We start from the raw sequence: 27,366 nt of genomic DNA on the forward strand, positions 1-27,366 counted from the left end.
TGAAACTAATCGAACTAATAATTTATTAAGCGCTTGATTTATTTTTATTATGAAAAATGTGTTTTTTATTAGTTAGTTTGTTCATGGTTCACGGTCAAATCGATTTAATAATTTGTTAAGCGCTTGAAATAAAGTAGTCAAATTGTCAAGATGAGCTGCAAAGAAAATTATAAAAACCTCATGAAGACACACCACACACAAATAAGTACAAATACAAATTAATTATTACCAAATTGACATAATAATAATTTATATTTTTTAATTAAGTAATTCATATTAATATCATGATCATCTGAAGAAGAAAAAAAAAAACTTAACCATCACACCGAATGTGAGGTCAACATCAAAAGAAAAAAAACAAAGGTCTTCAAGTCCATCATCGTCTTCATTTAAAGCATATTTCACATGTATCTATTAATGCCTTTGAAATATTTTATTTTGTATTTATTGTTTAAATGATATTTAATTTTATTGAAACTGTTCATATTATTTATTTGACTAGTCTTATAAAATTACATCATTTAACTATTCATTTTTTTGCGTTATGAAGATATTCAATAGTTGATTTTATTACATAATTAAATATTCAATAGTTACTTTTATAAAATTAAACTACACCAAAAAATTCAGAACTATTTTATATTAAAGAAAAAAATCAGAAGTAAATATTCATTTTTTGTTATCATGTTGTGGATATGAAATATTTAATAGCTTTGTTGATGATAATTTTTGTCAAAAAATTGGCTTTAGCTACCTCTAGAGCGGTCTCTAATCCCAATTACATTTTTTTATTTTAAATCTGAAACATTAAATTATTAATAGATTTGAATCAATTATACTCAAACCAAGCATAATGTTGATAATTCTTCTTTAAGGTATAGTTCGTCATGACATAATTTTCTATTTAGCAAAAATGTTGTCTTTAAAATTATTTACACTTTATAATACCAAGAAAACATATACTACTTTACCACCTTTATCACTTTTTTCTCTAAACATTTTTAAAATTAAGTTATTTTCTTCTTTTATAAGAGATGAGTATTAAAAATATATAGTTGAATAAGAAAACTAGAAAAGGTAATTTCTTCCCATGATTACCTATTTTTGAGATTTTATTCTTAATTTTTATAGAAAGTTATATATTTCTCGCAAATACTCCTCAACCTCATACTATAGGTCTCTTAATTTTTTAATTTGCCTCAAAATACTTATCAACATCAATTTTTTAAAATAAACATTATTTGTTTTATTTTTATCTATAACAATCAAAATCAAGTACCCAAATATTTATAGTAACTCACATACATTCCTCAATACTCTGAACTACTATGTACTCTTATAAAGATTTTTTTAATAAAAATCAATCTTGAGCATTGATATCTTAGTCAATAAATTAGCAAAATTAAATGATTAATATTTCATTTATTGACAATGTTAAGAAAATATAATTTTATCACAAGTTAAATAAAGAATACAAACAGTTTCAACAAAATTAAATAAAATTTTAATATTAAATGCTAACATTTATATCAAAGGCAATAAGAAATAATTAACATAGGTCCATTTAGAAGAGTTGATAATATGAAATTAAACTTTAATATTGACGCTTTAATTCATTTAATAAAACTAGTACTTTCTTAGTCAAGTGTTGGATTTTTAGGGAAAGTCTATTTATCTATTTTTTGAAAAAAAAATTATGGAGGAGATAGTTTTTAAAGTTAAAGATAACATTAGTTATTTTTTCAATATTTTCTTATTTCTTACCTAATTTTTAAATTATACATCCATCATGAAGGTGGAAATGAAAACAACTAAAATGCATTTATGGTAGAACATATACAAATGATAAAGTTAATAAGAAACTTTATAACTATTTTATGAGAACAAGAAAAATTATTACAAATTTTAATTCAAAGATGTAATTCAAACCTAGAATAACTTTTAAATGATGAGTATTACAAATATGTAATTCAAAGAACATTGGAATTTAGTCTTATAATTTTTTTTCTAATTTAAGGAAAATGGTTACTTTTGTGTATTTTTGTACAAATATGTAATTCCATCTAGTATTATATGTTTTTTTTTTCAATTTTTAGCCTATGTTTGACAAATATTTTTAGTTAGTTTTTAACTTTTTTTTTATTAACTAAAAAACTTGTTAGTTATGTTCGGTAAACAAATTTCTTTCAATCACCAATAATATTTCTTAAAATGATAATTTTTAACTTCTTATATTTTATTGTCTTTTTTACTCTTGAAGTATTTATTAGATTTTCTTTTCACCCTTTTTAAATAAAGTAGATTTTCATTAGTCCTTTTCTGTTTCTCTTTTTTCTCCTTTTAACAATAGGTTTATTTTATTTTTGTTAATATTTTTGGATATTTTTTATATCATAGTTTTTATTATAACAATTATATTATTTAAAACATTTATTATAAATTTTTAATTATATATAGTTGGAGACAACAATAATGATAGACAATAACGTGTGTGCATGTGGTTTGCATAATCAGAACACTACAACCAACAACAATTAAATAAGTGATGATGACTAATATTTTTTAAACACGTGATTCAATATTTGAAGTGTGCATGTGTTGTGTACATTACTGAAAAAAAACCTTTTTTACGTCGGTCGAAAACAACATTCAAAGTACGGAATATGCAAAATCATCACTCCTTTCCCACCTTATTATCACCAACCTCAACCGCTCACTCGCGGAAGTCGGCTCTACATTCAGCACGCACCAGCGGCAGATCGGCTTCTGCCCCCGCAGGCCCAGGCCCGTCCAGCGTCCCGTCTGGCAGAGCGGCAATCGCTACACCTTCGATGAGTTCGAGTCCAAGACCAAGTCCTTCGAGAAGACATACCTCAAACGCCATTCCAAGAAGGGCCAAAGCTCTGGCTCGGGTCTGGGCCCGCTGGAGACAGAGACGTTGTTCTAGAAGGCCACGTTGGACAAACCCTTCTCCGTGGACAGTGAATCCCAGTTCACTGGCGGACACTCCGTGGAACATGAGAGCGGTTTTGAGAGCTAAAGGTTCGCTCTTACAGTTCATGAAAGAGGATCCAAATACATTTGTCTTCTCTATCTATGCTTTGCACCATGGTACAGGAGTTGCTGCACGTGGTGCAGAACATATAGAGAGAGAAGGCAAAGGTTTCCTCTTCTTATGTACTCTCTCAAAACCTTTAGTACTAGAGCATTAAAATAAGGAGTGAACTGACCAAGACTTGAAATATAAAAATTCATTTTCATGCAAAGGCAATTTTTCAAAACGACCCTCTATGAATATTTCATATCTATGATGGTCAAATGCCAAAATCTTCATTGTTTTACTATTTTAACTATACAAAGACAATTTTCATAAAAATCGCCTTTAAAATATTTATTATATTTACAAAAATACCACCGTTTTGAAAATAACGACGACTTTCGAAGGACTGTTGTTGAACTTGCGTCGTTGAATTTGATTTTTTTAGTAGTCGTATGTGAAATTTATAATTAAATAATTTTTTCATAAATCTAATATTGAAAAAATATTTAATTTTTTTCTTGTCAATTAAAAATAGTTTTAGAAAATCTTATGAGTTAAAATTTTTATCCTTTATAGAAATTAAAGCCGTACTTTTATAATTAAAAGAGAAGCATACAATACCTAATGCTAAAATGAAAAACCTTGTCTTGAAATTAAAATAGTTTACTAATTTATAATTCATATATATATATATATATATATATATATATATATATATATATATATATATATATATATGCAAATTAATGTAATATATAAAAATTATGAATGAAAAAAATTAAAATAGTGGTTTAAACTTATCAATAAGAACTTTACATGTTAATAACATATTTGTGTCTTCTATAAAAAAAAATTATTTCTGTGTTTAAAATGTACATAGTCGCACCACTACAAAAAAAAAGTTGTTAATAATCTACATCAACTACTTAGTTTTGGGATAAGAAGCCTTTATAGAAATAGCAAAAAGACCTTCAAAACCTCATGTAGCCATACACACCACAATTTCCCATTCCACCATATTTGTTTTTAAAATCAATCAATATTTAGTGATTTTTCTTAATTTGACTCATATTCAAACTTTGAGCAAATTTTAATTATTATTGAATCCTTTAAAACTAATTAAAATTATTATTAAATATGTGCATGCATGATTGTGTGTTTGCGTATGTGTGTGCAGAATTTATAGTTAATAATTTTTTCGTAAATCTAATATTGAAAAAATATTTAATTTTTTTTCTTGTTAGTTAAAAATATTTTAAAAAAATCATGAGTTAAAAATTTCATTCATCATAGAAATTAAAGACAAACTTTTATGATCAAAAGAAAGACTTACAATACCTAATGCTAAAATGAGTAACGTTGTCTCAAAGTTAAAATGATTTAATAATTCATATATATGCAAATTAATGTAATATATATTATAAAATTATAATATATAAAAAATAAGAATAAAAATGTTAAAATTTTTGTTTAAACTTATCGGATAACAACGTTAAGCGTTAATAAAATATTTGTACATACTACCAAAAAATGTATTTCCTAGTGTTGAAATTATAGATAGTCACAAGACTAAAAAAAGTTGTTAATCATTGTGCATCAACTACTACTTCCTCCATACCTAAATATAATAGGAATAATATCATTAAATAAGATAAAAGTTAATTAACAACGGCTTATATTTAGTTCAAACAAATTATTGTTCCTTGTATTTAAATCTGGAGGAAATATCTCTTAACAACCTCATATAGCCACTCTTACCCCAGTTCCCCCCTACCCACCTCGAATTTTAATCGACCATTTTTTAGTATCATCTTCGTTTGTTTGTTCCGCAATAGTAAGCGCATGACTTAATGTTGCCCCACAAGGTCCATTGAATATTTATTCCTTTTAAAATTTAAATTCCTTTGTAATAATGAGGGCAATCCGGATAATTTTCATGTCTACAACCTATAGTATTCCTCTTCGTCAGGAAGAAACACATCTAACCATTTATTTGGACTCCATGTGGGAAATTAGTTTGGCACTTTAATTTCCAACCCTTAATTGGTATAAGGGTAATCAAGGTCACTAGAAGACCCAATGTTTTTATTATATATATTTTTATCAATAGGTATCAAAGATAGGTATTACAGATTTATAATAACTTATACACTTGGCTCAACCAAGTGAATTAGACTTTGTGCTTTTATTATGTAATTGAAAGAATATCCATGTAATGTTAATGAAACCCTTGGTTGCAATCCATTAATTGTTTCTGGTACAAGGAGATCAAAATATAAGTTTTAATTTTGATAAAGCCTTCTATAGTCACCACAACTAAGAAAGTCCAACTACATGCTATAAACAAATTAATAGAAATATATTAGTGTTTGAAAATAAGGGTTTGAGATTTGAATGAATGTGACTACAATGATGTATACTAAGAATGATATTGTTTCTTGTTGTTGTCCTACATACTATCAAATATAACTTTCCACAAAATTATATTTGTATTTATGGCATTGAGTATGGAATTCTTTATTTTGATTTTTAAGAGAATAATTATCACTAGAAACAAAAATTATCAAATGTTTTAATTTTTTTATTAGTATAATTTCTATCTATAAAAATTGAATTTTTAAGATAGATATAACATCAATAATATATAATACATTATATAAACATTTAAAGATTTTTAACCTGTGATATTTAATAGTGGTTTTTGTTAAAAAAAGTTAGAAAAAGATTACCACTTGTGTCTTCTTACTTAGCCTTGGTCACAACTTGTTGCTCTCTCCAATTCATAGGAGTTCGAACTTGACTCTTGTTTAACATGGGTGAAGCCATGTTGATTGTATATATATGGTAGGCATGTCAACTCCTCTTCTCAACAAACATATTAAGTCATAATCGTAACTTCGATTTGCACATTTGCTTATATTCACTATTAGTTTCAAGTTCTTGGAAAAAATATTGAAGCGCTCCTTTTTCTCAAAAATGCTTGGATAGACATGTCTATTTTGTTGCATCCTTTTCTAGAACATCTAAAAAATGGGTGATTCATTAGTATTTTTTGAAGACTTTTTAATTGGAGAGGGCGGGAAAATTATGGAAAGTGAAATTATAACATGGGTAATAGTCATTTAACAAGAGGTTTATGATATGAAAGGATGAACAGATTTTGAGTGATTTTGTAAATCAATAACTAACATGCAATGATATAATATATAGCTACATGTTGCTATGTGAGTTTTGCTTAAACAGATTCATTCAAACTTTTAGTTGTTTTAAAACAGAACATTTTAAACAAAATAAAATATTATTAAAGATGTGGGGTGTGCATGTGATTGTATGTTTTTGTGCATGTGTGTGCATATTTGTGCAAAATCTATAATTAAATCAGTTCTTCATAAATCTATTTTTTTTTAAAATCTTATGAATAAGAAAATGTTTTAAAAAAAATCTTTGAGTTAAAATTTTTGTCCATCATAAAAATCAAAGGCAAGAAGATTGTATACTTAAAGTTTAAAGTTAAAAGGGAAACGTGGGTACCTTGCAAATGCTAAAATGAATAATGTTATCTCAAATTAAAATAATTTAATAATTTATTAATTCATATATATGTGAAATAATGTCATACATATCTAAAAACATAATATAAAAAAAGACGTAAAAAAATTAAAATGACAGTTTAAATTTATGAAATAAGAATTTTAAGCATTAATAACATACTAATTGTACCTACTGTCATAAAAAATATTATTGTTAAAATATACCTATACTCAATCTTGGGATAATAATCTGTCATAACATCTAGTAAGAATTCTTTTAAGCAAGTAAATGTTTTCTTATCTAGTAAGAATTGAAAGGAACTAACTTTAATTATACAATTCAGTCATACATATCTAGAATCATGTCTATTTTTTATCTTTTGGTTCATATTATTTGAAATTATAACCTGAACTAAAAAATTCTAATGAGCAGAATTTTAGGTGAAAAAATAGGAACATTAAAACTCTAATCAAATTTAAATCAAATTGTTTTTTACTGAGCCAAATTGAGTTGAAAAAAGGTTATAAAACATGAATTTTCATATTGTATGTCTCAATCTTTCTTCTTCGTTTCAAGCTAAAATGACCAGTGGAAATATAATGTTTATTAATGGATGTCGTGGAAGACTAGAGGCAATGTGTATCACAAATGACAAATATACTTCTTATAATTATTAATATATTTCATTTACCTCCTATTATTCTCATCAATTTATCATAATTACACGTGTATCTCTTATTTTTTTTCACCCTACAAAGCCCCTTTTAACTTATATATTACTGATACAATTGCACTCCTTCCTTATCAAACAAAAAACTTAACTATGTTTTGATGGACAGGGAGCCTAACCCCTAAACACAAACACAATCAAAATAACAATAACCACTCCAAAACAAAAATCCAATCGGTTTGTTCATCATATTTTAATTAAAATCCAATCATAAAAAGAAAAGCTCAAATACTCGCAGTTTTGATATGCAACATATTACATCTATGTACTCGAGAATCAAATGAAATTCATTACTCCTCACACTCTTTGGAAGACCAAATTGAACAAACTTGAGGACTACTGGTTGGATGACTAGGATTTGCACAAACACCTTGTTGGGCACCAATTATCCTATCTTTTAAAAGAAAAATCTCAACAATAATTGCACGTTTTTCAAATACAAGGTGAATCTTATATAACATTACAAAAAATGAAAAGAGATAGGAATAATATATCATATCAATTGAAATCTTAATATTCCAGTTACAGTGTTGCACTGACTGTATCTTATGTTGGAACACATATTTTAATATATGCTTACACAATCGAAATTCATCGACAACATTAAGCATTTTCTTTGCACCACCAATGTAGAACTCATTTACGAACACTCATGTCACTTTAATAAAACCTTGAATTCTTCTCTAAAGTCATTGTCCATGGACACATCATGCTCACAGATCAACAAACATCGTGAAAGCCTCAAAGACGGTGTGAATTGGTGTTGCGCGCCTTGAACATCCTTTGCATGTCCCACAAAAACGTCATTTGTGACGATAGGAAATGAGCTTGATGCACAACACCAGGAACAATGACATTCATCTGCCGTCCCGGAAGAAACTCATCATGGACGATGACATTCTTTGGTTGGAGTTGAATATGCCTTAAGTTAAGTTAGAGGGTATTTTTGGTTTCACACAAACAAACAAAAATAGGACAATTTGGTCATTCAACATTAAATTTAGAATCGTTACTTAACACTAGAGAAGGGGGCCAAAGTAATGTAAAAAAGAAGTGGATACATGTGTAATTAGTCACCTGAATTATGAATGCCCTACTGTTTGATGAAATTAAAAATATGTTATGAATTTATATTTCTACCATGAAAATCATATTCAATAATGTCTATGTTCCGGGGTGTTTGTTTCATGGGTAGATTTTTAATCCCGAGAATACAAGAGGGGAAAATAATCTCGTGTTTGTTACAAAGTAATAAAATAACCGATCTCGGGTATATTTTTTAGTTTGGGTAAACAATAATTTCAACTTCAACCAATATTAAATCCCAATGGAGGGTTAGGAAATATTTATTCTCATAGGACAAAAATTTTCGCATAAAAATACCCATGTACCTTTTTCCTACTCACTATCACACTACCCTCCTAATCACTCCTTCATTTACATTCTCTAATTTTTGTCATTCTCAAAATTTTTGTTCACTCAATTTTTATTTATTGTCAATCTCATGATTTTATCCACAATAATTTTTCCCTTTGATTCTCCCATTTTAATAGACAAGTATGCTCATCTCTTAATTGTTCATTGCATGTAGGGGTGAGTATACAAATCCTAGTTCCCAAATTGAGCTGGTGGATAACAAACCTATTTTAAAAAAATCCGCATGACCATAGGAAAAATTAGGCCCTGTCCGTGAAATGTGTGGACTTCACGGATTTAATCCACATGTTCATGGACTTATCCATGGACCAACCATGTTGTGTGTTTTAAGACAAGGGAGACACTTATGTTTTGCATTTTTTCACACTCTCTCCACTCTTAACTCAAAGTCTGAAACATAATAAGCTAGCCCTAACCCATGTCTCCTTCAATGGTTCAGCCCCATTGACCCCCGCCCACACCTCCCTCAACCCAGCGACCCCAGTCTCCCGTCGCACCTCTTAATGCTCCTTAGTCCTCAAGTCATCGTGTCTTGTCTCTGCGAGCCACCCACCTGTGTAGTTAGGCAACCTCTTCCCTTTGTTCCTCACGCCATCATGACTCCAACCTCCTTCCCCAATATATTTTGTTGCCAATAAATTGTGACCTCGTGTAAGGAACAATATATCCTTAAAATGGCGATAGGGATTCTCAAGCATGTGGTTGAACCTTTTTGCCATATGAAGTAAGTGATTTTTTTTAAAGACCGAATCACTTTTGGTTTATGGAATGTGGATTGTCATGAACTTGGTTATTTGTCATTTGTTGGTCTTATAATAAAGTATTTTATTTTATGAAAAAAATATCTTCAACACAATAAGGATATTTTAATAATTAATATATATTCTCAAGAAAAAATACTTTAACCAAAGATATGTCTTAATTATTCTTGGAAATATAAAAAATATTTCCAACTAATTTTATAGTTAATTAATTACATTTTTTTATTAAATAGATGAGAATAATATTTTCATGTTTCATTACTAAATATAATATTTTAAGGACTAAAAAATTTATTCGGGAAATAACATTTGCTCTAAATTAATTAATGTTACTTATTTGGGGAAATGTTTGTGCAACATGGCAGGCATCCCAATTAGAAAGAAAATAAATAAATATTATATATACTTCACCAAACTTTAAGGAGTATATTTTTTAATTCAAATAAGATGTGCCAAATTTAGAACTGATTATGTAGAAAGAGAGGAGTATCTCACTTCAATAATCTAGAAGCCGCAGAGGAGATCAACTCGTGCATATAGATTCTATCAAGAAGTTTTGATATGATCCAGAAACGAAACGAATTCAACCTGGATCATTATAGATTAATTAATTTATATGATTCTGACAAAGTTTAATTATTTCAAATATATTTTAGAATGAATAGAAGGACCATGGACTAAAACAAGACCCAAAGCAATAAAAAAAACCTTTCAAGATATAATGGTGGAGGTATTGAAATAAAGAAATGTTTCACATATACTTATGAAAATAATTTCAAAAGCTTAAAGCCATAATTTGAGGCTCTTTCTAAATACACCTCCATCTTTGATAAGTTAACCTCCTTTCTTCTAATTAAATTTATTATTACCAATTATATCTTTTTAACGCTGTTTCTACACCTCATGTTTGTGATCTTCATTTTATCTTCACAAACCACCTCCACAAAATCTCGTAACCACACACACCATGAACCACCACAAAATTGCCCCCACCTTGAAACCATCGTGAATCCCTTATTATTTGTTACCTTTACTCCCTTTTCAACCTCCATCATAACTGCAAACAGACCCAAAACTCAAACATAAACAAATTAGATCCAAATTTGAAACCCACAAAATAAAAAACACAACTTTGTCGCCAATTAGGTTATGTTTCAAAAAAGAAAAGGTAGAGACTGTTGGGAGGAGGAAGAATGATTTTCAGTGTCACACGGTAGCCGGCAAAAAAACCGCATCGCAAGAAATAAGATCCAGATCTGACTAAAACTTAAATTGGATAGAACAATTAGTGATAGCGGCTTATGGTCGTTCAATTCAGCAAGGGAAGGTTGTCATGTACCCACCAAGCTAGACAGTCGTGCACTAGTTTCCATATTGATGTATGAAAAATGGAAACCACCATCGATGTTGTGCCCACACCCACCATGAACTACCATTGAAAATGAAGATAGAGAAATCATCTTCATATTTGGATCTAGTTTCATTTTGTGCAAATCTGATTTCAATTTTTGCATACTTGATTCGGTTTTGTGTATATTTGGTTTCATTTTTTTTGTAAATTTAGTTTCATTTTGTGTGAATCTGGTTTCATTTTGTGAAGATTTGGTTTCTTTTTTTTTCGGATTTGATTTTGTTTTTTTCGTTAACAACAATTCTTGACCATAAAACACAAAAGGATTCAAACAGTAGGAGACCCTTCTTCGATCTCGAGTGAGCAATGATTGACCCTAATTTTGTGGTTGAATGAAGTCAATTTTATTGCCTAAGAACCAATGTCAGTGATGTCGTCGACGATGGAATTGAGGTTGACATGGCTTTTGATGGTGGCAAGCAGTTTGAGGGGAAGAAAAGGAAGACACAATTGTGGGGTGAGTCTGAAAACATGGTTAAAAAGGTATAATTAAAACTCAAATAAGAAGAAGGGGTTAACTTAATAAATAGGGAGGTGTATTTAGGAAGATCCTAATTTGAAGTGCACACCTAAGTGTTTTATACTCAAGATGTAATTGTTGACTAAAGTTTATTCGGCTGAATTATATAAGTTTTGGGTTAAAGAACCAATTATGACCCATTTTCTATTTTTTCATGAATTTTCGGACTTGTTTTTCATGTAATAAGTCCTGATGATTTTTTATATGTTTTAGGTCAGTTTTTATGATTTTTAAGCTTCCTAAACCATTATAATGGGTAGTAGAGTTTAATTTCTAGTGAAAATTTAATGCTTAGTGGGGATTCATTTCCAAATGGGAAGTAAAAATTTAGTGGGTTGAATAGTGGGAATTAATTTCCTAGTGTGAATTAATTGCTTAGTGGAAAGTTTAGAAGAAAGCCTAACCTATAAATAAAGGAAACTATGTAGTTTTGAAACAAGAAGGAATCTGAATGAAAGTTTGAATTTTCTCTCTTTATGAGAGTTTTCCTTGGTTCTTGGACAAATAACTAAATCTGATCTTATCATGAAAACTTGTGGTAATCAAACATATGACTTATTGTTTACTTACCCATTTCTTGAGTGTGATGTTATTATCATTCTTTAAAAGAAAACTAAATCAGTTTCTTAGGTTTTAAATTCTTCAAGGCGATTCATCTCATTTACGTGTTTATATCACTTGGTATCAAGAGAAAAATATATTTTAAAATAATTGGACCTTAAGGGGATCATATCAATAATCCATGACATTGCCCAAAAGTAGTATTAGCTAAGGTTGGATTAGGTAAAATGGTGTGTATGATTCTGAATATATAATTGTGTTAATTACTCAAAAGAGTTTTAATGTCTATAGTGATCCTACCTGATTCCAGCAAATAGCTTTGGACTTAAGACCAAAATATATATGTAAATGACAATGAATCGTTGTGTAGATATCCTTGTAATGCTTAGGATGTTAAATATGACAATTGTGAGGTTGTATCATCAGTTAACTTATTATTATTTACCAGATGATGCATCACATAGAATAGTTCAGTGCCAACAAATCGTGCTTGCCCGTCATCATATTTTGCCAGATGCAAATAGTCCAACTGATCTCATATTCTGCTAGGTGCAAATAGTTCAACTGATCCAAATAATTATGGATTTTGGAGTGAGATATTAGAGCCGTGTGGGGAAAAAGGGGAGGGGAGTCACATAATTTAGTGATGAAAGCTTCTCATATGATATAAACAAATCAGCCTGCAACAAAAAAAATATAGCATTAACTTGGGCAGTAATACATTTATTTACCCAAACCCATACTTCAGCAAAATAGTCACACAAAAAAATTGTAGGAAAATTTTGTACAATTTATTAATTTTAGTTCTAAATCTGAGGTGGATGTCTCTTTCTATTATGATTTCAGGTTCTAATTGTCACGTTGAAAGGGTCAACCAGTCAAGATGCATACAGGAATTTGACAAATAAAATAACTTTGCACATAACGGTTTAAATGTAATCAAATCAACAAAAATGCAACGTACGCAAAGGGTAAATGTCAAATACAAATATGTATTTGACAAAACATGAATATATAGGACATTGACACCAAAGAAAAAGATAAAAGACAGAGTTTCATATAAGTAATTATGTGTTTATTTTGTGTATAAAATACGAATGACTCATATTTACTATAGTTCCAAACAGGAATGCTATGGATTCCAAAGCGATGTGCATATCTACAAACATTTATCCATAAAGCAATCATAAGATAGAAAATCAAATAGCACTCTGGAAACAGAGAAAACAAAGGAAATAAATAAAGGGTTTGGAATTTGCAAAAAAAAATAAAAAATAGCGTTTAAGAAGACATGAACATAAAACTATTGATGAATAATGAATCATATTACATAAAAATACAAAAAGAAGAGCATAAAACACAGGTTCATGCAGCTGAAACCTTATAATTGTTTTTCTACAATAATTAATCATCAGGAAATTTGACTTCTATTTATAGTATCCCCAAGAAAAGTAATCAGCCTGCTCCCAGCTGCAATGGTTTTAGTCACGCTGAATGAGCCTCTGCAGCTGAAGAACTCTCCCCAATCCCCACACTTTTGGTCCAATACAGAAACGTGAACCCTTAAACTTTCTATCACAAAGGAATGTGATTGACAGGACATCAGGATGATAGCAGCTTTGAACGGATGGATTCCAGGTAAAAATTCAGAGTTCAAATAGCTCATCATCATTGACTATCAAACCAACTCAGTACAGGCCAGTGCATTTCTCTAAAGGATTCATATATCTTCAAGGCAGACGACATGATTGAGCTGTTGTAACAGGCTCGTTCTTGCCCATCAAATGTTACTTACATGTTCACTATAGTCTATGGGATAAAAAAAGCCATTTATATGTACTGTACAGTAGAATCGTCTCACTTTACAGGACGGACACCAACTGTTCTTACACGAAATCGGTACTGAGGCAGAGACTCTTCATCTTCATCTTCATCGTCATCATCACTGGAATCATCTTCAACACTGTCCCACCGTGCATAGTCTAGAGCTGAATGTCCTTTTGGTTTTGGAATTGTTTGCCATCCTTTTGAATGTTGCTCGGTAGATTCCTTGTTTGGTGCTTTAGGAGCTATAGCATCTGCTGTGGACTTCTTAGGCTCATTGTTTTGGTTTCTTCCTTGCTTGGATGAAAACTTGAGGTCTGTTTCATGGGGAGCACAATCAGCAATAATAATACCTTTGCCAAGCTCAACCTTTTGATCTGTCCCAATATTAGAAATCGACGAATATTTCTCTCCCATCTCTTCGTTTTCATTCTCCCTTTGTGATATCACTTCAGGCTCCTCATCTTCCTGTTCTTCAAACTCCTCTTCTTCTGATTCTGGTATTGGAGTAAGTGCCTTTCCTTGATCAAGAATATACAAAAAAACAGAAAATTTCTTACTAACAGCTGAAAAAATATTTTGTCTACAGGAACAAAATTCTAGGCCCAGTTTACTATGCTTAATAAGGGTCCTTCCTGCTAGCTGGATGAGAAAAGAAAAGGTGTGGGTAGAAAAAAAACAAGAAAAAGCCTAAGCAGAAAAAAGGAATAACAGCATCATAGCATCAACGATAATAATATCAATAATAATAATAATACCTACTATTATTATTATGAAGTTGGAACCATAAGCCCACTAAGTAATCTCTTAGTACCTTAAAACCAAGTTACCAGTGTGCAATGCATGCAAGTGCAAGTGCAATGAAAATATAAAACAGAAGAGATAACATTGCCCACCAATTGTGTCTTCAAACGAGCTTGAAGATTTTGATAAACCTCTGAAGATGGATTCAACTCTAAGAGTCTGTTGACATCAAAAAGTGCTGAATGGTACTCCTTCAGGGTGACTAGCGTTTGAGCCCGCAGCATCAATGCCCCACTGTGCTTGTGATCAAGCTCAAGCACTGAAGTACACTCTTCTGCTGCCTGAAATGGCAGTGACAAGGATTGATTACACAGCATAAACTTGCAAACAAAAGGGCAATCACACAGAAATTATAAAGAATGAGATTATACAATCTCAGGCCAATAATTCAACATTAACAAAGCAGCCAATATTTGTTAGAATATGTTTTACACTCTCATGCAATCATAAATCATCGTATAATTGAAAATCATGTAGTTTCATAATAATCATTTTAAAAATCATATCTAGGATGAATTCTAATTAGTTGAAAATATTAAACTCTAGTTGTTAACATTTGATCTATTACAATTACATATAGCCACAGATCCTTCAGAGAAATAAGAGAAGGAAATTAACATACTCAACTCAACTACACAATTTTCCATTCACACCACATAATTTGCATATAATTGAAAAAAAAAATTATTATTACCAGCCAAACCAAATCAACAAAAATATCAACATAATCAGAATCCTGTTTCTTCAATCTTCATACTCTCACTTCCACTTTTAACCAATCAAACAGTTCCTCTCTCTTGAGCAGGGCCTCGTAACTACACATTACACATACACCAGGATTCCATAATAATGAAAATTTGGACTTCTGAACTAATAATTACAAAACCCAACAATTTTCAATAATAGGAGAATCATTAAACTCTTAAAATTAAAATTAAAAAACTAAAATTGGCGCAATTCAACTCAAGTTACACAACATTTTTTTTAAAAAATAATCCAAATAAAACACCAATAACAAATTTAAAAGAGAACCTTTTTGAAATCGTGAAGCTTGAGATAGCACGCGGCTCGGTTGCTATGCAAAGCGATCTTCTGAGGGTTGGTCTTGGCCATGGCGATTGCCTCCGTGTAGAACCCTAACGCCTCTTCGTAACGTCCGTCGCGGTACATCTGGTGGGCGCGTTCGATCCTGTTCGGCGCTGCCATCTCCGTTCCGTCACAATTCGATCGTAATTTTTTTTTTTTAAAAAGAGGAAATAAAAAGGCTTCAGATTATGCAATGGATCGAATCTATCTATCTGTACTTTGGATTGAACTGTGCAGAGAAAATTGAATTCCGGAGAGTTTTAAATTTATAGGTTGAGCTCAGTGACAGCTCGCGAATGAAGAGATAGAGAGAAAAGGACATACGATGCAGATGCTCGCGTTGGACGCGCTTCGCCCAATTATTGAAACGCGCGTTTTCCTCTTTCTTTTGTCTTTTAGAAAAATATCAATCAACGATATTAAGGATAAATAAAAAAAATTAATAAATATATTAAAAATAAAAATGTAAAAGAAAAATATAAGAAACTAATAAGCACCGTTTTAAAAAGTGTTATTTCAAGTAGTGTTTCAAAAATGATAAAAAACGATCGAGAAATTACAAAAAAAAATTATATATTATATTTTGTCTTTCACTTTTTAAAAATAAGCAATTTTATTCTTCTTATTTTTTAATTGAAATATTTTTTCTCTCACTTTTTAAAATATTTATGATTTTAATAATTTTTTTCAATTTTGAGACTAGACTATGTACTTTTTTAATTTTTTTTTAAAATAAATTAAACTTGCTAACAATTAGATAATTTAAAAAATATTTACTATGTAGATAATAAATATATTAGTTATTTTAAGTGACCAAATAAAATAATCAAAGAACATATAGGAGCACATTAGGTCAAATCATTGAAGAAGGAAGTTCTTAGGAATACCTTCTTATTTTCTCTTTAAATGGAGAGATAAGAAAATTATTTTTGATTTGATATTTTGCATACCATAACCATGTTTCACCTTAGGTTTTAAATTTACTAAAATTCTCATTATTCCCAAATGACTCAAATTGATTTCGTTCATTAAACCTATATCAATTGATAGTTAAATAAACTTACAAAATTATATCACTTATATTGAGTCCATAAAAAAATATAAATAACTAATTATAATATAACATGTGACTGCATTAATTAATTAATTAGGGTTTATAAAATTCATAACAATCTCTCACTTAAACTTCATATTAACTTTAGATATTTATCACAAAATTTTTTAAATGAACAATGATATATTATTTATTTTAAACTTCTCTTAAACAATCTGATCTATTTTATATAACAACGAAATCACCACGATTTTCATTATAATTTAACATCACCAACCCATAATCATCCAGTGTCAATTATTACAATTTTTTTTGCTAGTGATGATATTGAAACAGGTCATGGATTCAATCAAATAGACACGTTACAAAATGTTACAAATACTTGTCGAGATCTCACTTAAATTCAGTTTGAAGCCTATTATGCAGGATGCTACTTATGAATTTCATCTAAAGACTACAATAGACGGTAGTTATTTGCTTAGTGGTTATGCTGATATTGCTTATGGTATTCTCTTAACTTTTGAGTTTATTTTTCTATTACATCTTATCTTATGAGAGATATTTTAGCAATTATCCATGATGGGCTTTGCCATGCTTTACAATATAAGAATCAAGATTTATTGAATGCAACATCTTAGGTTTACACTACTAAATGTTTGATTTTAAAAAAAATGAGGTAATCAGACTACCGAGAATTTTTTTTTTCAAGTAAGTCATATCTTTTTTGTGAGAAACATGAAATAAATGTCCCTAATATGACTACCTTGTATGTTTCTAGAAGATGTTGAGCTCGCCAAAATGTTAATCGTATTACAATTCAACATTATTGTCATATTAATTTTTTAAATTTCTACACTTGGTATTAAGTTACACGAGCTCAAAAGTAGATTTTTTAATAATATTGTGGAGTTGCTTACTTTGAATTCATCTTTAGATCTAAAAGATAATTACAAATCACTCCGTTGTGAAGAAATTTTTTGAATTGGTAATAAAGTTTTTTCTCCAATTATTTAACTGATTTTAAGTTTTTTAAAATTATTTGTCAATTTTTTTAATAATTTGTTATTGTTCATGCATTGCGTGTAGTATTACTTTTGTAATGTATACCATTGTTGACAGTAAAATCATTTTAAATTTAAGAGACTAAAAATATTTCAACATAAATATAAATTATAATTTACATGCTAAATTTTTTATTTATTACATATTTTAATTATAATATAAGTTATATGTTTAATATTTATTTATTATAAATTTTACAAATATAAAATAAATATTTATTATATTAAAATACTAGTTTTAAATAATAAGTTAAATTTGTATACCATCAAGGCAGTAGGATGGTAAGTTATTCCACACCGAATATATATATATATATATATATACCCAACCAAAAAAAAAATATTTACCTATATATATTATTATATTTACCCAACCAAAAAAAGATATTTACCCATTTACCCATAAAAGAGAAAAACCAAAGGGAGAAGGAAAAATATCAGGGTTGGTGTGTATATGGTTGCCGCTGATACGGCGTAGTCTTATTCTCTCTCCATCACCACTCTAAACCCTAATTTAAAAAATCTTAAAATATCTTCCTTCTTTCTTTCTTCTTCTTTGCTCACACTGATACAGTTACTCCATCGAATTCTCTCTCCCCTCTCTTCAAAACGCGCTGATTCTGGGAACTCCCCGATTTTGGTTTCGAGTTTTTCGCTTCTTGCGGAGAAAAATCGCGTCTTTCTCATCGAACTCGTCTTCCACACTGAAATTCAACTTCGCTTTTGCTCTTTTACTACAGGTAAAGGTTGAATTTGCTTTTGGTTTTGTAGTTTTCTTGTTGCAGTTTTTTTTTTTTCAATTTGGTTTTTGGTGAATAAAATAGTGTACCCTTTGCCTTTTAGGTTTTGTCTGTTTCTCGTAAGGAACCAAGTTTGTGAATTTCATTTTCTGAATTGTTGTTGAGGGTGTACTGTATTGCAGATTATTAATGTGGACTAAAAAATGGTTTTTGATTTTTATTTAATTTTAGGTAAATTTAATTTTTGATGGTAATTGTCAGGTAATTTAGTTAGTGACATATTGGGATGATTTTACTGAGTTATTTTGTTGTGGGTTGTTTAGCGATGCTAAATTTCTGGTGCTGATGTGAAGTTTGTTGATGTATATACATGTGGAGGTCTTAGTGTTTGGAATATTCAATGTCGAGGTTTAATGGGCGTTGATGTCAATGATAATGTTATAAAAGGATGTGATATTTGCGGTTGCCTTCTTAGAGGGTAATATAATTGAGCAAATGTGAGATTGGAAGATTTATTTTGGAAAATCTTAGAGACAGCCAATTGTTCTTATCAGATTTTGATAATTAAATGAAGGTGAAAAAATTGAAGGTTCCCAACCCAAGTTTGTTTTGTTGACATCATTAGGGATTTATTTATTTTGTATGTTAGTGCATCACGTGTTTGTTTCACATTATTGTATTTAATGGACAGAGAGCGATTATTTAATGTACATAATAAGTGAAGTGATCATTATCTTCTAAAGTTTATACAGATATACATCAAAACTAAGTTTCATCAGCTTTCACCCTCATGGCTGGATTGTTGCTTGGTGATGCCTCTCATCATGGAACTTCTCAAGGTGTTTCTCAGAGATACTCTGAAGAGAAGCTGGAGGATGGTTCGAGGTGGTACTTTGCTAGGAAGGAGATTGAAGAATACTCACCATCCAAACACGATGGCATAGATTTGAAGAAAGAAACTTACCTACGCAAATCATACTGTACATTTCTGCAAGACTTAGGCATGAGACTTAAAGTGTGAGTCTTTACTGGTTGCCTCAGTGACCTATCTTAACTGCAATAGGGGGCACTTTTGTTTTTTAAATTTGCCTGTTAAGACTTGTGATTTATTGCAAGTATCCTTGGTTCCTATTTGTTCAACTGATATAAATGTTCATCCAGTGGCTAAATCTTTTTTATATTGTACAAAAAGTAAGGTTGTGTTAGCTTTGATTTGTTTCCTTTTAGGAGGGAAGGAGCTCATCAGGAACATCTTAGCAACTTTATGTGTTTATATTTTTATGAGATATTGCCTGCACTGAAGGGAAAACATTTGTTTATCTCTATTATCATATTAAAATTGATAATAAATGTCAATGAATACCCTAAGCTTCATTTATCATGATGTTGACACTGATTTAATTGTGTTGCAGGCCTCAGGTAACTATTGCAACTGCAATAATATTTTGTCATCGATTCTTTCTCCGGCAGTCCCATGCAAAGAATGACCGGAGGGTGAGTTTGTATTTTGTTATGATAACTTGCCTGCTATTATTATTGAATAATTGTTCTCGGTGTTAATACATTTTTTCTTTTTATATATTTCAATTAGCAGTGTTAGCTAATCTATTTTTTGGCTGGCTTATATCTTCATGGCTATTGTATTTGAATTATTCTGTTTTGATGAACTCTAGTTTATTATGAATTATGACGTATGCATTAGAATTCATATTTCAGGATTCATTGTGCCAATTAATAGAAAGGTAGGAGAGTATGGGCAGCATTGTATTCTTGGAAATCACCAAGAAAATAAAAAGAGAAAAGAAAAAAAAAATCTTCAGTTATTTTATTTATATCTTATTTTGTTAAAAACTTTAAACAGATGTGGTTTAGCTGAAATTTGGTATTAAGAAGGTGGTGCACTATATGATACATATGGTGCAAGTTGTCATGTAAATTGCACTATGTATTATATTATTGTTATAACTCCACATTAAGCCATTGTAGATGTATCATTTATGGTATCTTGACAACTTGACCAAAGAGCAAGCTACTTCAAATTCGTTCAGTAATTGTTAGGGCCGGATAAGGGAAGATTGCATGAGGTAGCTTATAATGTTCAAGTTTTTAGGTGAAGACACGTAAAAGGTTTTTATATTCATAGTTATCAATCTCGGATAGCGAATTTTGGATTGTGGCGTGGAGTGGCTAACTTTGAACTAGGTGAAAAGTCTACAGGAAGAGGAAAGACTAGAACATAGGATTAAAGATAGTCCTATAATGTGTGAAGGACTAGAAGTCAAAACAGAGACAAAGATGACTTTCTTGTGGAATAGTTTAGCCAAATAAACCTCAAAGGCTCAAACAACGATTTTCCGCTCTATATTGGATTTTTAAGCCTATAACATGGCAGCGCCACTATAGCGTGCGAATAGCTGTTATTTTGGCCATTATTGAACCACTATAGCTGCTATTCAAAACCGCTCTGCTATTTGAATCCCATAGCAGTCTAGGGCCACCCACTCTGTTATCCCACTGTAGTGCACTATTGACTACTATGTTTATATTACATTTCTAACACATTAGATTGGTGAGACATAATTGAGAGAATATCATCTTTTTTTTTCCTTACATTATTCATGTATTGGGTGGTCTTGACAGTGTCCTAGACTCCTAGTGACCTAATCACTTTTACCCCGTCTTTTGGGACTGATGAGGATTGAAAATTATTATCATATTAAATCAGTAGACAGGTGCTTATTTGCAATGTTTTAAATTTTGGATAGCGGTGTTTAGTGGTTGGCTCCAAAAATCTATAGCGATATACCATATAGCGGGATAGTTTCTATTTTGAAATTTGTTATGATTTATATAATGTATGTATACTATATACACATATAAATTCTTAAAAATGATAAAAACTACTCAAAATTAATGACATTCATAAAAAACAACAAAAAGTCTTTTAGACAAAACATACTAGTAAATATCAACAAATGTTAAATACAAGCTTCCTAGTTAGGAATTATCAGTTATCAACTATCATCTTCTAAATTCAAGTCATCTGTATCATTTTCACTATTATTACATTTATAGACTTCATTTTTAGGAAATTAAAATCCCAAAATAGCACTCCGAAAAAGTCCAAATGTGTCTGTTCAGAGGGTTTTTTTTGGAATCAATACATAGTGCCTGCTACAACTGCTATTCAGCCTGCTATTTGGTCTGCTACAATAAACTGCTCCAGTACGGCAGTTACACTAAACTGCTCCGCTATTCTTCTGAGTGTGCTTGGGAAGGTAGAAAGAGAAAGTAATTAAATCTGTTAGTCATGTCAGAAAACTGTCTGAGTTACCACTGAGGGCAAAACAAATGTTTTATTTTTAAAGGGATCAAATTAATATGAAAATTTTTGAGGACAAAATTAATACTTTTCAAATTTTAGAGGGACCTCAAACATATTTTACCCTTAGTTTATCACCCAAACAATAAATCCCATGGCTGCTTAGTTTTTACTTGTAATTGTTGTTTTCTTCATTTGGTAAACTTAATCTTAATGTCATCTCCTTTTCTGTCTAGCTGTCTTTACCTATTTGCTGTCTCTTTCTTTAGCATGTGTTGGAGCACTTTCATATATTTTTCCTTCTCTGTTGATATATATCTGTATGTGTAGTAGTACATTGTCTTATGCATATGATGAAATATTAAATTGGACAAATTGTGATAATTAGTAACTTAACATGTTCTGCAGACCATTGCAACAGTATGCATGTTTCTTGCTGGGAAGGTTGAAGAAACTCCTCGCCCACTAAAAGATGTAATTCTTATTTCATATGAAATTATACATAAGAAGGATCCAGCGGCAATTATGAGAATAAAACAAAAGGTATTTCTTTCATTAAGCAATCTCTACTCCTGAGTCCCAGCGTTGAACTACCTGTTAATTAATTGTTGTCTTTGCTGGGGTTTGATTTAGGTCTCTGGATTGAAATTGAATTTTGTTGTTATTTTCTTTATTCTTTGTGTTTGTTTAACTGTGGATTTATTTCAAAATAAAATTTCTTTTGAACTTATCAATTTTTCCTTACCTCTCTTGTAATATATGTTTTTCTCATGCAATTGTGGCACAGGATGTGTATGAACAGCATAAAGAATTAATTTTACTGGGAGAGAGGGTTGTTCTTGCAACTCTTGGTTTTGATCTGAATGTGCATCATCCTTATAAACCTCTTGTTGAGGCAATAAAGAAATTCAAAGTAGCTCAAAATGCCCTAGCTCAAGTTGCGTGGAATTTTGTAAATGATGGGTATGAAGATTACACAATTTTTTTTAAGGCGAGTGTGGCCTTTGATTTTTCTTTCCTGAAATTAGGATGTGATATGCAGACTTCGGACATCACTTTGCTTGCAATTTAAGCCCCATCACATTGCAGCTGGAGCCATATTCCTTGCTGCCAAGTTTCTGAAGGTGAAGCTACCATCAGATGGGGAGAAGGTCTGGTGGCAAGAGTTTGATGTCACTCCACGCCAATTGGAGGGTTGGTGTCTTTTTATTCAGTACTAGTCGTATAAAGAAATGAGGAAAAAAAGTACCATCTCATTGTCATCTCTCTTTTCTATCATTCCTCTTATGCTTATTTCTCTCTCTCTGATGGTATCTTAGTATTTATCTATTTAATTAGACAGGTTCAATGGTACTAAATTTGGATATCGTATTATCACAACATAAGACCTATGTTGTTCTTATTTATTTGTTTATTATTATTATTATTTTGCAGAAGTTAGTAATCAAATGTTAGAGCTGTATGAACAAAATCGAATGCCACCTTCCAACGATGTCGAAGGAGGTGGGACTTCCAATCAGACCACTGCAAAAGCTCCAATTACTAATGATGAAACTGCAGCTGCAAAGAGTAATTCCCAGTCCGGAGCCACAAGACTGGAAACATCAAAGCCTGTGTCTTCTATGGCCATGTTTGATTCATCAGTCCCAAATCATGTGGGGCGCCCCATCTCAAACCATGGTAGAAGTGGTGATTATGGGAGCACAGAAATGAAACACAGGGTGGAAGGTGATGCCAAAGGCAATCAATATCCTGAGAGGGAATCTCTACCATTTAAGGAAAACTCACATGAAGCTCAAGACGTGGTGAAATCTCGATCTGATAATGGTGAAAAAGAGCACGAAAGCAATGCTGGAGGGACTGAAACAAAAGAACTGACTGAATTGAAAGACAAACATAATAGCAGAAACCTAGATCACAGAGAGGATGCATTTAGCCGGCCTCCTCAGGAAGCCGTTAAGAAAATTGATACAGACAAGGTAAAGGCTGCATTAGAAAAACGAAGGAAAGCAGCTGTTCATATAACTAAGAAAACAGATGTTATGGATGACGATGATCTCATTGAGAGGGAACTGGAAGATGGAATTGAACTGGCTCCTCAGAATGAGAAAAATAAGGAGAAGAGGCAAAGCTGGTCTAAGCCCTCTGACAGATCAGATTATGATAACATGCATGGAAGACATCAAGACCATGAAGATGAGCAATATCATGGAGTAAAGGGTTTGTCATCATATGAACCAGATCTAAGTGCTGTTGAAGAAGGGGAGGTATCCGCACTTGATGACATTGGTGTAGGGCTTCCATCACCTAAGTCAAGCAATCGCAAGAGAAAAGCAGGAAGCTCCCCTGAAAGAGGGGTGGAGGGGAAACGTCATAATTATGGCCCCGGGCCTCACCACAATAATCGATTTGATTACATGGAGGATCGAAACAAGGTCAGTCGGCTAGGCCATACTGAGAGGGACAGCAAAAGGCATGTACAGGAAAACCATGTTTGAATAATGTGTACCATGGTTGTGGCCTGTGTGTGGACCGTTAATGTTCTGAAATATTTTCTGGGCGGACACTTCTTAGCAAAGCAAAGATCCTTGAATGCTTTCAATACTGTTATGATGCAGCCACCTTAGCCTACCATTAAAGCTGTCAGGTCTAGAAACTCTTTGTTTGAAGGACTTAAATTCAATTTTGTTGGAAAGACCGATTTCATTTACTCAATATATATGGGCATATGGGAAAATTGTAAATTTGAAAGAGAAGGGTCGTATAGATTATAGTCGGATTTGTAATGGAAGGTCCATTTTCCTGCAAGATCATCCATGATTTTGATGATTCTCCTTTGGAATAATAGTAGTTATGATGATTATAAACTCGGCCTACTTACTAGATGGAAGATTCTAAGTGTCATTAGTCATATCCTACCTTTAGTACTTTGAAAGAATTGGCTATGTTTGTAGTATACTTGGAAGTGAATGTAACTGAATGTTCCTAACATGCTCCCGTTGAAATACGGAGCATGGATGCTCTTTATTTTTAACTATTGGATGAGATTTAAGACATCAACTGTCCAAAATGATTTTAAAAATGCAAAATAGTTTCTGACACTCGATTGTTGAACATGTTAAGTACAGGATACATGGTAAGCATGCTAGATATTAGATATATAAAGAAAAGAGACTTGAGATGCTGGAATAGATTTTTGCGGTGGGTCAAACGGTGGTATAATCTATTGTTTTGAGAAAGGAATTGGAAGTTGGAATTGCGTTCTGCTTCGGCGAGTGATGGTGGTGCTGAGCAGGAGGTGGGTTTGCAGTGACAATGGAGTTGGAGTCTCTCAACATGGTGAATAAAAGTTTTAATATCAGCTGAGAAAGATCTCACATTTAGTTTCTTACTTATACTTTCAACTATATTATACTTGAAGATTGTATTCCTGGCTATGCGAATGAAGCAGTCTTTGTGGGGAGATGAGTTATTTTTATTTTCTTTTGACTTTTAATAACAAGCCCATATCTTTATATATAAGTGGAGGATAATCTCATGAGCTATATTTTGGGTTAATTTAGAGTCAAGTTCAAATTCTAAGATCATATTGGAATTTATCTAGTGATTGTTGAGGACCTATTAGTGTATCTGTTATCAAGTTATATATTCAGTCCTATGCTTGATATGTCTAATTAATGGCATGAATGAAGTATGTTGAAATTTCACATTTATCATTAATATGACCAAAATAATTTAGTTAAGTAAAAGATAATTTTTATTTTATGAAGATTTTGGAAGTTGAGATGGACTCAAATCCAAATAAATCCTAGTGAACGCATAACTTAGATAAATGATCAGTATACCTCTTTAATAAATTAATATACCTCAGTTTTGTTTTTCATTTTTCTCTAAATACCCTGTAATTTATTTTCGAGTTTCAAATTATTCGCGTTAGGGATTTCTTTCCTGGAAGCACTTTTCTGCTCAGCCCTTCCTATGCTCTCACCCTTATTCCTACACCACGCACCCTTCTTCCTTTGCCGCGCCCCGCCCCCCGAGAAGTATCTCAATCTCTTTCTAAAGATCGGATCTCTTTTCAAAAATTACTTCTTGGAAAAAAAAGCAATTACATATTTTTGGAAAGTAATTTTTGGAACTATGCTTTAACAAGAAAAAATATAGTTATGAAAATTACTTTCTAGAATAGGCAATTATTTTTTGGAGAAGTAATTTTCAACACAGTACTTAAAAAAAAAAATAAAATTTAGAGGTGGACATATCATACTTTCGAAATTCAGTTGTTACTTAAATGTAGTCATGTAGAAGACGATGCGTCTATCGCGCTTTCTTTTGTGAGAAGGTTAAAGTATAACAATATTCACTTGGAAGTCAATGAAATTATGAAAAATTTACAATTTTTCATAGATAAATCAAATAATGGGAAAAGAGAGGTTGGTGGAAGTGAGAAAGGTTATTTTAGTAATAAAAAAATATTAATGGAAAGGGAGGTACACTTATTAATTAGGCAGTAATAAATATCAAACGTCAATAACTTATGTAAGTGTTTTTTCTAATTGGCATTGTTCTTAATTGGGCAATCTATTAATGCCCACAAAGCCCAATTTCAAGTATAAGGGGAAAAAAACATTTCCACCGTTATAATTTTGCACCTTCAATTTTATTTAGTCATCAATCTCATTTAGTCAATAGTCAATTCTAAGCTTTTCATTCAATAGCTTGGCAATCAACTTAATTCTTAATCTATTAACATTGTTCAACAACAAAGATTCTTTCACAATTAAGCTCTTGCATGGATGCTTTACGACTCAATTCCTCTCGAATCCATGAGTCAAATCCAATTAAGCATTATATAGACTCCAAATATCTAAGCATTTTTCGTTGGCATTCCCTGCTGCACGCCTTGTTTTAATAAATACTCGTTTTTCTTTATGGCATGTCTGTTTAAACTTTTATGTAAACTTTGTCATCTAATTTTTACAAAAAAGCTGATATGCTTAAGTTAATTTTTAACTTAGAAAAGGTCAATTTACTTTATCTTTTTTTTTTTCTATTACAAGAGTTTAAAATTTTTTTTTATCCTAGCATGGTCTAATTGAAATTCTTATTGATTTCTGCAAGATTTTAGTTTTTTCAGCTCGCGTGTGGTGGGACATTCTTTTAGATGAACCTGGAAACTCTGTTTCATTCATATAATGTGCAAATTCAGAGAATGCTGCTAGCTGCAACAACATGGATCATGTTTAGTTTTGCTGTTCTTATATTTGTCACCCTTCTTGCCTTCTGGTATATATGTGGGACATACTATCCTGCATTACACAAATCTCAAGTGTTGATTTGATGATTTCTTTTATTAGCCAAAAGAAACAATATTATTATGTGTTGATTTGATGATAAAATATCAAGACCCTTGATTTTAGAGGTTAAGGGTTGAAAAAAAAGATAATTGTTATTGTTATACTTTTTTATTGTGCAACAGTAATA

At 31.0% G+C, this 27,366-nt stretch overlaps 2 protein-coding genes across 3 annotated transcripts; one reads left to right on the forward strand and one right to left on the reverse strand.

Annotated features, from left to right (window-relative positions):
- Positions 1 to 13,266: 13,266 nt before the first annotated feature.
- On the reverse strand, positions 13,267 to 16,038 carry LOC114422097 (protein unc-45 homolog A-like). Its single transcript, XM_028388298.1, has 3 exons — positions 15,652 to 16,038; positions 14,712 to 14,900; positions 13,267 to 14,331 (listed from the first exon to the last, which is right to left on the reverse strand). The coding sequence occupies exons 1-3, from the start codon at positions 15,823 to 15,825 to the stop codon at positions 13,849 to 13,851; spliced, it is 846 nt and encodes a 281-aa protein (XP_028244099.1). The 5' UTR covers positions 15,826 to 16,038; the 3' UTR covers positions 13,267 to 13,848.
- A 2,219-nt stretch (positions 16,039 to 18,257) lies between these two features.
- On the forward strand, positions 18,258 to 24,938 carry LOC114422099 (cyclin-T1-3-like). 2 transcript variants are annotated; one of them, XM_028388301.1, is made up of 7 exons: positions 18,258 to 18,560; positions 19,304 to 19,577; positions 19,973 to 20,054; positions 22,291 to 22,425; positions 22,670 to 22,845; positions 22,925 to 23,076; positions 23,317 to 24,938. In XM_028388301.1, exons 2-7 carry the CDS (start codon positions 19,351 to 19,353, stop codon positions 24,378 to 24,380), a joined length of 1,836 nt encoding a protein of 611 aa, XP_028244102.1. In that variant the 5' UTR covers positions 18,258 to 18,560; positions 19,304 to 19,350; the 3' UTR covers positions 24,381 to 24,938. The 2 variants fall into 2 exon arrangements, with proteins under 2 accessions (XP_028244102.1, XP_028244101.1); XM_028388300.1 differs by having other exon boundaries at positions 19,313 to 19,577.
- The last annotated feature ends 2,428 nt before the right edge of the window (positions 24,939 to 27,366 follow it).

Source organism: Glycine soja, chromosome 8 (genome assembly GCF_004193775.1).
Source record: "Glycine soja cultivar W05 chromosome 8, ASM419377v2, whole genome shotgun sequence".
Taxonomy (NCBI): domain Eukaryota; kingdom Viridiplantae; phylum Streptophyta; class Magnoliopsida; order Fabales; family Fabaceae; genus Glycine; species Glycine soja.